The 11274-nt window shown below is 50.4% G+C and overlaps 1 protein-coding gene across 1 annotated transcript; it reads right to left on the reverse strand.

Annotated features, from left to right (window-relative positions):
* Window positions 1-5547: 5547 nt before the first annotated feature.
* On the reverse strand, window positions 5548-10709 carry LOC132454648 (neuronal pentraxin-1-like). Its single transcript, XM_060048149.1, has 5 exons — window positions 10153-10709; window positions 9550-9757; window positions 8364-8611; window positions 7403-7582; window positions 5548-6912 (listed from the first exon to the last, which is right to left on the reverse strand). Exons 1-5 carry the CDS (start codon window positions 10573-10575, stop codon window positions 6691-6693), a joined length of 1281 nt encoding a protein of 426 aa, XP_059904132.1. The 5' UTR covers window positions 10576-10709; the 3' UTR covers window positions 5548-6690.
* Window positions 10710-11274: the final 565 nt, after the last annotated feature.

Here is an 11274-nt window from a genome sequence, read left to right on the forward strand (position 1 = left end):
GAGAGAGGACATCAAGAGGTTACACAAAGAACGCTAACGGAGAAAGTGTATAGAATATTCTTGAAGTGGAATATGCAATAAGAAGGGGAATTTGTAAGAAACAAAAAAAGGAAGACAGGCTGAGGGAAGAGAGAGAGAGAGAGAGAGAGAGAGAGAGAGAGAGAGAGAGAGAGAGAGAGAGAGAGAGAGAGAGAGAGAGAGAGAGAGAGAGGCAGGCCACTTGAAAACCAAACAGAGAGCCAGATGAGGATGAGACATATTACAGATCATGTCCTTTGTTTCCAGAGACGTTTGACACCTGTATGATCCGTTGCTCAGCGACCGACATACAAGGGAACCTTGGATGCCTCCCAACGGCTCCTCAGCTCTGGGCCCCAGCATGTCCCATCCGGTCATCACAGCGGTGACCTCCACGGTCCGGAGCTTGTATGGCGACGCGATCTCCAACCTACGAGGTCACTTCCTTCTAACCAACTCTCCAAACTCCCCAGCTGCTGCGTCTTCATCTCCACCACTTCCATCACCTCCGTCCAATTGCAGAGGATGGGAATGACCCCCCTTCTCCATCACATCAGATCACCGAGTCCTGATGGAGCTGCCCCCACCTCCGCCCCTCGACAACCCGTTCCCCCTCCACCTTCTCCCCCCAGCGCACCACCCACTTCCTCTTTGACTTTCCGTCACCACGCAACACATATACATATTTCATGGCAGGATTCAGCGAGGGGTAAGTGGTGGCAGGATATGGCTGGGCGGCGCATGAATAAATCAAAGGGGTGGATGGAAAATGGCGTGCTGGGACTTCATACGCAACTTGAGCTGAATCGGGGTGGATTCCCAATTAGTCCAGGCAGACCATCGCGGAAAAATTCTAATGCATAACTGGACGCACTTGAATCCAGTTTTTAGGATCGGGTGAGTCTGTGTGACTCCAAAAATGTACAAACAAATCAAACACCATGATACCAGAGTTCTTATTTGTTCTATATTATTCTTGTTCAGATTTTCGTCATTTCGCCTCATCGAGTATTAAAGAAAGGGCTTTCATTACTTGCGTCATTTGAGCAAATCAGCCCACGCTGTTTCTGGGCTCATTTGGTTGTCACGGCGGCCTGCCGTTTGACAGGGCGACGGGGCTGGGCTGGCATCAGCTGGCTGTGGCAGTTCATTAGGCCCCCGTTCAAAGCACCAAAGAGGCCCCCTGAAGACCTAGCGCTGGCGGGGAACCGTGCTGTCACAACACCAGAACTGAGCCGCGGCAGACGAGAGCACCGTTGTCTTGCTTCCCTCTCTGACGTTACAAAGATAGGATCCGGCGTTTGGCGGTTTGGCGGTTTGGCGGTTTGGCGGTTCGGCGGTTTGGCGGTTTGGCGGTTTGGTGGTTTGGCGGTTTGGCGGTTTGGCAGTTTGGCGGTTTAGCGGTTTGGTGGTTTGGTGGTTTGGGGGTTTGACGGTTTGGCGGTTTGGCGGTTTGGCGGTTTGGCGGTTTGGCGGTTTGGCGGTTTGGCGGTTTGGCGGTTTGGCGGTTTGGCGGTTTGGCGGTTTGGCGGTTTAGCGGTTTGGTGGTTTGGCAGTTTGCTGGTTTGGCGGTTTGGCGGTTTGGCGGTTTGGCGGTTTGGCGGTTTGGCGGTTTGGCGGTTTGGCGGTTTGGCGGTTTGGCGGTTTGGTGGTTGGCGGTTTGGCGGTTTGGCGGTTTGGCAGTTTGGCGGTTTAGCTGTTTGGTGGTTTGGCAGTTTGCTGGTTCGGCGGTTTGGCGGTTTGGCGGTTTGGCGGTTTGGCGGTTTGGCGGTTTGGCGGTTTGGCGGTTTGGCGGTTTGGTGGTTTGGCGGTTTGGCGGTTTGGCAGTTTGGCGGTTTAGCTGTTTGGTGGTTTGGCAGTTTGCTGGTTCGGCGGTTTGGCGGTTTGGCGGTTTGGCGGTTTGGCGGTTTGGCGGTTTGGCGATGACACCACAGAGGACCCGAGGGTCACGCTCCGGTGCCGTCAGCTGATGATCAGCCGTCAGGTGATGGTGATGTGGGCGGCGTGGCCGTGAGCCGGCCCACCTGATGGGGCGGCAGCGGGTTGGCTGGTAACCAGGAGGTTGCTACTTTGATTCCCCGGCTCCTCCTAGCTGAGTGTTGCGGTGTCCTGAACGAGACACCTTACCCTAACTGTCGCCTTGCATGGCCGACACCGCCGTCGGTGTGTGAATGTGTCATGAATGGGTGAATCGCCCGCCATCCCGTCTGGAAGGTGTTCCCGGTGTTCCGAAGGTGTTTCCCGACTCCGCTAAATGCCTGTAGCTCCAGCCCCCGCTGGTCTGGGTTGGGCTGTGTCACCCAGAGGGGGGGGGGAGAGAAGGGGGAGGGGACGGAGAGAGTGAGAGGGGAGGTAAGGTGAAGACAGTGACACGACAAACACCCCCTTCGGAGACGTCAGGAGTGAAAGCGCTCTGCTTCATCGGTATAAATTGGATGACGGTCACCCGGGTGCAGACGCACCCAGAACAACGCATTACGTGTGGTTATGCCTGTGAGTTTGGGGTTACGGATGAAAGGCTTTGGAAAACAATACAGTTTCCTCTGGTGTTTATTTATTGTGGCAGCTCCCCCTAGCCTCCTATACCATGCATGATAATATGGTATTACAGTATTACCCACAGTGCACTGGGGCTGATCCGGTGTCAACACCACCCCCTGGATCTTTGACCAGTACATTATTCATTTTTCCTCTTCTCCGGCTGCCTGGGGACCGTTTATGAATTAATAAGGTGTCAGAGATGTCCTATCGCTGCTTCTTGATCCAAATCAATGTCGTGCAAGGCCCCAGGATCAACCCTGCTTAGTCGTACCCACACACACTCACTTCTATACGGCCTCACATGCACTCACATACACAGTACACACACATTGAAACACACACACGTTGTAATATATATGCATGCACACCCGCACACACAGGCACAAATGCACGCACAAAGACAGGCACACCACTCCCATATACGCGGGCACCCACACACACACGCACGCACACACACACACACACACACACACACACCCACACACCCACACACACACACACACACACACACACACACACACACACACACACACACACACACACACACACACACACACACAGCCACATCCCACTTTCAGACACATGGACACACACGCACACATTAATTTATTCATATGTAAACGTAAGCAGTATATGGTCATATAGGGTCACTTTAAATTCACAATGTGAAGCCAAGTGTGTGTTTGTGTGTGGGGGGGGGGAGTGTATGTGTGTGTCTATGTGTGTCTATGTGTGTAAGTGTGTTTGACCTATCTTTGAGGATTTTAGGTTGAATGTTTGCAGTCCAAATGACCAAGAAAAGTTCACTTTGTTGTTGGAACCTCTTGAGAAAACCTAAATTAGAGCATTTTTTTCTTCATTTACAACGCGAGCAACATCATCAGTTTCAAAATGCCAGGTGGAGAGGTGTCCTAGAATATGTGCTTTGCCAGCAAAACATTATGTAATGTGCATTGCCATAGAAACTATTTCAAATGTATTATTTATGACTCGGAGCAGTTACAGTAAATCATATAGCGTGCCCTCGAACCACAGTTACAGGAAGACGGATCAGAAACAAATCCAATCGAAAACAATTCCTCCTGCATGATCACTTGGGATTATATTCATGTTTGAGACGGGTTGGCATGCATTGACGGAATCTCTTCACTCTCAAAGCTTTTTGGGCCAATGCCAGCTTGTCATCTGAAAAGCTGCGCGTGTCATCCTCTCCATACGACAGCGCCTCACGATTACCACTCACATTAGGGCAAACATCGTCATGGTTAGGATGGCGACACTGCCGGCATCGGCAGTGTCGCCATCCTAACCATGACGATGTTTGTCTAGTCGGGACTACAAAGAGGCAGAGGGTTCATCCGATAGCAGGCAGCCTTTCCCGGCTGAAGTCCATGTTGTGGTGTGCCAGCCGCACAATAGCCCGGCTCCTCAGAGCAGCTCCCGGAGCAAGGCCAGGACACGCCTCAGCCTCGGCTCGTTGTCCTGCCACTGAATGGTATGTCTGTATAGCCCCTCGAAGTACTTAGTGGTGCCGTGTTCGCCCCTTTATCCGATTGCTGCACTCCCTTTCTCGCCATCAAGAAAACAAGGTTACCTGTAGGCACGACTGCTCTTAGTTATCTTCCCCCTTCCCCGCAGAAGATTTCCCCCCGGGTTGCTGGGGGCAACAGATGTCGTCAAATTCTTCCCCACGTATTGGCCCGTTTTGTCCTTTTGATGTTGTTTCACTTTTACGTGTGTTCCTTTTCACCGACCGGCAAAACACATGCAAGCGACTGCATGAATGAGCGTGTGCATGCGTTTCAGTGTAATATGAATGAATGATGACGCCGACGATGGGCCTGGGTGTGCTGGCGGCGGCGGGGGGGGGGGGCCAGGCGTGACAGACAGCGGTTGTGGGCTAAATGTTTGGTGGTATGCAGCGCAAAGTCATGCACTGTCTCTGGAGCTGTATCACACAGCCGCGTCAGGGTGTGCGGTGTGTGTGTGCGTCCGTCTCTGTGCACGTGTATGTGTATGCATGCACGTGTGTCTCTGAGTGCGTCTGTGTGTGTGTGTGTGTGTGTGTGTGTGTGTGTGTGTGTGTGTGTGTGTGTGTGTGTGTGTGTGTGTGTGTGTGTGTGTGTGTGTGTGTGTGTGTGTGTGTGTGTGTGTGTGTGTGTGTGTGTGTGTGTGTGTGTGTACACTAACCTCAGCACCGAAAGTGTACAAACAAACAAAGTGCATCATTTGAATTATGGATGCATGCAACAGCAACAGGAAAGGGATGTGGGAAGCACAATTACTGGCCGGGGTAAGGCGGCGGCCGGCTGTCCGGATTGCTCTGCCTGCACTAACGTGAAGGATGATATGACACGGCGCTTTCCCGCTCCAACGGCCCTGCTTTCTTAAGGGTAGGAACAATGTGGCACTAAGGAGATTTGTTCCTGCACATTACACACACAGGCACAGGGCACACAGACGCACACACACACACACACACACACCCACGCTCGGCCACACACACACACACACACACAACGCTAGCACATCAAACTGTTTTTTTTTATTGTTTCCCCCTCCTTTCCACCCAGTGGCTCTTTGACCTTCACTTTATCTTGCCCAGTGATGTCCAGCCTTTCTCTACCTCTTCATCTGCTCAACACTTTGTAAAGTCATCTGCAGTTTTCTTTTGCAGCACCTGCCCTCCCTGCAGTCTTATCTCCCTGTTTCCTCCTTCCTTCTCTCTCTCATTCCCTCAGATTCCCACTACTGGTACACACTACTGCATATTTCACTTCAAGAATATTCGTTTTACCTCTTTCCTTTATGTTCTTTGTGTAACCTCTTCATGTCCTTTCTCTGTGTGTGTCTCTCTCTCTCTCTCGCTCTGGCTCTCTCTCTCTCTCTCTCTATCTCTCTCTCTCTCTCTCTCACTTGCTCTCTCTCGCTCTCCACCTATATCGAACCCTCTCACAGACAACGGCCAAAGCCAGGAACGCACCACCATAACATTAAGTATCACAATTTTATTACAAAAATTAAAGTCTTCATCTCTCGGTTTTGCCATGCTTTGAGCATATAACAATAAAGTAGAAAACCCAGACCCAGAGAAGATAGGAAAGCAGAATTTAAACAATGCTTTCACAGCACTCTTGTCATTCATGCTGTTACTATACAGACACTGGAACATTCCTAATACAGTGCAGTACAAACACCCGCCAAAAAACACTGTAAAGCATAATAACATGTACCAGAAATACAGACAACTCGACCCTCCCTGCAAAGACCCTCCCAAAACAAATCAGAATGAAACAATACATGGATTTTTTCCGCAAAAATAACCAACAACAACATAAACATACTGAATGTGCTGAATATTTGTACCGGCCCAAGGCACCCAGGCTTTTTGTAGCATGTTGGCAAGTAACGACATTCTTACAGAAACACTTTGAAGCAAACATTAATTACATCACGACTTGTACCACAGTCTTAACTTTGCGGTGTCCTTCGACACCTGCTCCTCTTCCTGGCTGCTCCCTCCCCCTCTTCAGTCACAGTGCAAGTTCCGGAAATGACGGCAGGAGGTGGCGGGAGTGCCGTTAATGAGAGAGGGAGAAGGGAAGGGGAGGGGGGAGGGAGGGAGGGGAGGGAAGGAGGGATGAGGGGAGGGGTGGGGGAAGCGTCAGACAACACTTCACGGCGCCAAACACTGACAACAATTGGGCAGACGGCGTAATCTCCCCTGTGCGCCGGAAGAGGCGCGCGGGAGGAGTTATGGCATGAGTCGCCGATCGCTCAGCGGCCAGACCCAGGGAGGAAATAAAGCAGAAGGAAAAGAAACCCAGAGAGAGCGAAGAAGAAGAAGTGCTTTTAACCGAACCTCCCGAGAAAAAACAGATACTGACACTTTTGTTCCACTGAGGTTTTTTTTTCCCCGACAAGAATGGGATTTTTTTTTTTCAACCTCGAGATTTGTTTGTGTGTGTGTGGTTGTTATGCACATTAATATCTAAGTGGGCGTGGATTTGGATTTGGAGGGAAAACAACAAACTGAGGCTTATCGATAAATTAAGCTCAAGTCGTTTCCGACGAATGTCAAAACTCAAGACGATGATCAACGGAATTCGGACACCAAGTCGGCGTGACGATTTAGTTGAGCGAGCGACAAGGCTCAAATGTCCATTTTGTGGCTCCGCCGTATATCTCAATGTTCGCCTCGGTCCAAGAGAAGACGTTCCCCGTCTGTGCTCTGCTGTTGCAGGTGGCCAGGTTGTAAATCTCCCCAATGGACAGCTTCCTGTCCCAGAAATTCAGGTTCGCCAGCTCGCCGACAAACGCCTGAGTCGCGTCGAAGCCTCCTCCCAATGTGTCCTGCAGGGGAGCGAGAGGGAGATTAAGGAGGAGAGCTGAGTGATGAAAACGATGTCAATGGAAACTCTTCACACTTCAAATCCGTCCAGTATGATAGAAGGCATGCTGTGTGTGGATCTCCACAAACATCACATCACTAATGCCGAGACCGATGTACGGTCCCCCTGTCTGAGACTGTTGCATGCAACACAAACAACAAATGTGAAATCATAATAAAAGGAACAAAGACCTGCGACGTCGTGTTAGAACAACAAACTCGACAAAAACTAGTGCCACTCTCTCAGTTGCTATGGAATCCCAGTGTGGCTTCATAAAGGAAACATGAATATTACCGCCTTTGATACGTTCAGAGACGCAATGTTCACAGACAAAGACGTTACGAATCCTTATTCCTGTCCCCAAAGACAGGATACGCATAAACACGGCCTTGCTGGAAACTGCAGCTAAAACACAGACGGCCCGGAGAGAAACCGACCATCGCCTCGCTCACCTGCTCTTGCCCCAGCACCAGCACCCCCTGGGGTTTGATGGGGTGGTAGGGGGCCAGGTTCTCCCCTGTGCCCCTCATCACCCCGTCCTGGAAGGCCTCCCACACGCCGTCGCGCGTGGTCCAGGTGATGCACAGGTGATGCCACTTGCCGTCGTTGATGAGGAAGGGCATCTTCGCCACCTGCAGTGGGGGGGGGGGGGGGGGGGGGGGCGGGGCCAAAGGGTTAATGGAGAATTTAAGGCCCAATCCCATTTCTACTCCTTACCCCTTCCTCTTACCCCTCCCCCTGGTTTTGAAGGGGTAAGGGGAAGGGAGAAGGGGGAAGGGGGAAGGGGGAAGGGGGAAGGGGGAAGGGGGAAGGAGTAGAAATGGGATTGGGCCTAAGTAACGACGGCATTGTGACTGAGCTGAGCTGTGATGTATGTAATAGACCGGGCACATGGCTTCATGTCATGTCATGGTTCCCCCCAGGGTGGTCCCCCTCCATGCTCATCATGGAGGGGGTTCCATTGTTGTTTTGGTTAAGGAATTCAAATACCACGTGAATCTTTATTTATGTACTGGAATGACAGCAACTTGTGTGATATTTTGCATTTTAGTTGATAAGATACCAGTAGGCTTATGTATTAACTCATGCTTGTATAATACAAGGGTTATACAAGCATAGGCAGGCATGACTTGTATTATACAAGTCATGCTTGTATAACATATTGTGTTATGCTTGTATAACACATCATAAAAACTATACTCGTTTGTGTAATATAATATAATATAATATTATATTATATAATATACAAACAAAAATGTTTTCTTTTACTTTAATTTGTATTTGATACAGTTAACCAGGGGCGACGCACATCCAAAATGTCAGCCTTGAGGCCCCTCTCTTCCGAAATGCTGCAGACCCTCTGACGCAGAAGGCATATCGAAACGGGTGAGTTTTAAAACGCCGGTCCGTTACCTTGTCGTTGATGAGGAACTCCATCGGGTTGTCCCCCCACTCGATCAGCACGACCTCGTTGGGCTGGCCGGGCACCGCGTACGAGAAGGGCGTGCCCACCCCGGGCGACGCGTTGGACTTGATCCACAGGCACACGGTGAAAGAGTACATCTCCGGCAGAGTACTGCTCCTCTTGGCTTTGGCGTACATGTAGTTGGTCCTGAGGGGGAAGGTCAGTTGGAACTTATCCATCGGTCGGTTTTCTTTTCCTGTGGAAGGAGTGAGAAAAAAAACGGCTTTAATCACACGGTAGTCCACTGCGCAGGCAGCATAGGTCTAATATGTTCAGCGTTTTGAAATGGTGGATTGTTACATGGCTGTCAGACTATTAAATAAAATAACACAGTCTTAGGGGTATATTTCACTTGTACGCCATAAGTAATTCATTACACGAGATCGAGTGCCTGGTCTAACAGGTTTGTGTATTTTTTTCGCCGATAAAACATGAATTCCCAAGTTGCTTTGTTTTAATTGACCGGAGGCTTTAATTGCCCTTTCAGCGATCAAAGGGCGCCGCCTGTGTTTTCTCCCTCGGCTTCTGCGCGAAGCCAGTCACTCCGGACTTGCAGTGAAAAATAATGTCAAAAACAAACGCAAAATATTTTGTCGACATTTTTTCGCGGGCATTTCACGGCGAACCCTTTGAAGTGGCGCGGCTCTCATTAAGTGTAACATTTTTCCAGACTTCAACTGCAAATAACACCAGAATACACACTGCCCGCGGTCAGAAACAACATAATCCCCCCATAAAGATCAAGTTAATTGGTGGTGATATATGCAAAGCAATGCAGTTATTTCTCTCTCTCTCTCTCTCTCTCTCTCTCTCTCTCTCTCTCTCTCTCTCTCTCTCTCTCTCTCTCTCTCTCTCTCTCTCTCCCACTCTCTCTCTCTCTCTCCTGCTCCAAATGTGCGCATCGGAATCGGAAACGCTGCGGCAATGTGGGCTACCCCCCTCGTGCGTATCCCTCGTGTACTACAGAAACAGATTCCAAAGAACTAACCGCAATCCGACCAAAAAAGTAAAAACACAATTCCATCCACCCAAACGAAAGTCCACCATCGTCGTCTTTTCCCTTCCCAACAGACGTGGTGTGTGTGTGTGTGTGTGTGTGTGTGTGTGTGTGTGTGTGTGTGTGTGGAGACGCACCTTTCTCCAGGTCGGTGATGCGGTGGTGCAGAGTAGTGAGCGTGGACTCCACTTTGTTCCGCTGGTCCGTGTCGTTCCGGGGTGCTGGTTTGGTCTCCTCCAGCGTGTTGACCCGGGACAGGACCTGCTTCTCCATGTCGTCGAGCTTGTTCTGCAGCAGGTCCTTCAAACTGTTGGCCTGGATGGTGTTGTTTCCCCGGCTGTATTGCTGGGTTTTAGGGGAGGGAGAAATGATTTCGGTTAAACAGGTGTGGGGCAAAGTAGCGCCTGTTGGGCGACTTGGTTCTAGTCCGAAAAGAAGAGGGTTTTTTTTCAGGAAGTCGCGCTGAACTTGTTCTTTCTGAAGCTGCACTCGGACTATTATTTAACCGTTCAGTCAGAGCCTCCAACGGCATCGTTTGCGGCAAGCATATTCGCTCTGATTTTACATCCCTTGTTACCAAAATGTGGGTTCAGGATAGTTTAAATAAACCTAAAAACCTACATAAAATGTATTAACATAACAGGCGCGCCTAATTGACCCTAATGAGACACGAAACCGTGATCCGTGGGAACGGACCCCCATAACGGACCCCCACGGCGGCTCCAAGTCGCGTTGCCTACCTCAAGGTTCTCCAGTCTCTGTTTCAGGGTCTGTAACGTGTGTCCCAGCTGGGCCAGGGTGTCCGTGGGCCCGCGAGATACATCCCCCATGGTGTTCTTCGACCCGGGCCGCCGCCCCCCGCTGCCCGGTCCCGACTCGGGCAGGCTCTGACTTTCGCACCGGGTCAACTTAGACGTTAGTTCCCGTATGGTTTCCTTTTGGTTCATGATGGTTTCCTTTTGCTGCAGCACCGTCTCCCGTAGCTGCATGACCGTTGTCTTCAGGTCTTCCTTCGGACCGCTGTTCTGCATCGCGGCCGAACACAGGTCCATATCTTTGGGTACCGAAGTGCAAATAAACTGGGTCTGTCCGAAGTCTTGCGAAGACCCCTCCGCCATGAGGCAAGAAGAAAGTACAAAAAGTTTCCAAGAGAATCCGTCCATGGCTGTTCTCGGTTCCGTGCCACACACCGCGACGTGCAGCCTATGTTGGAGATCTGGGGGTTCAGGTGTTTCAGCACCACGGAGCTGTCCACCCGGTCTGAGCCTGGAGAGATGCTCAGCCCACCTTATATAGGACACGGTGCAGCACGCGCTCGCTGCATCACCGGAGTGGAGCAGCGAGTTTCTTAACGCGAGGCCCCGCCCACTTATTTAAGGTGGTACCCAAATGTCGATAAAAGCGGAAGATGCGCTCCAGCAGCACGACGTTAGGAAGAAACACGGACAATAAAAGCAGCCAAGTTGGAGAGCGAAATATTGTTATTTCACAGAATGTCTGACTCGTGCTTGTTTCGGCATTCTGGCGGAATTATTTTCATGGTTCATTTATAGAACGCCCTGGGATGTGATTATTGTGCATTTCTGCGCAATTCGTTTTAAGTGAATGATTTCAAGGGGATAGTAACTCTGTATTTGAGTGAAGTCATTCAGTGAAGACTTTTTGCTTTGAAGGGGAGAATCGTGAGAGCGTACGCTCGGCTAAAGTTCCCTCCTTTATTTTCTCCCGCGCTATCTCTTCTCTCCTCTTCTCCCGCTCTCTCTTTCCTCTTCTCTGATCTCCTCTCCTCTTCTCTTCTCTCCTCTCCTCCTCTCTCCTATTATCTTCTCTCCTCTTCTCTCCCCTTCTCTCCTCTCCTCTCC

Source organism: Gadus macrocephalus, chromosome 3 (assembly GCF_031168955.1).
Source record: "Gadus macrocephalus chromosome 3, ASM3116895v1".
In the NCBI taxonomy this organism is placed as follows: domain Eukaryota; kingdom Metazoa; phylum Chordata; class Actinopteri; order Gadiformes; family Gadidae; genus Gadus; species Gadus macrocephalus.

Excerpts from the sequence above, each read along its gene's own strand:
- LOC132454648 (XM_060048149.1), bottom strand. The coding sequence starts at position 10,575 with ATGGACGGATTCTCTTGGAAACTTTTTGTACTTTCTTCTTGCCTCATG. Across the intron at positions 7,583-8,363 it reads AGTTCCTCATCAACGACAAG|GTGGCGAAGATGCCCTTCCT; the intron begins GTAACGGACCGG and ends CCCCCACTGCAG. Across the intron at positions 6,913-7,402 it reads TGGTGCTGGGGCAAGAGCAG|GACACATTGGGAGGAGGCTT; the intron begins GTGAGCGAGGCG and ends GCTCCCCTGCAG.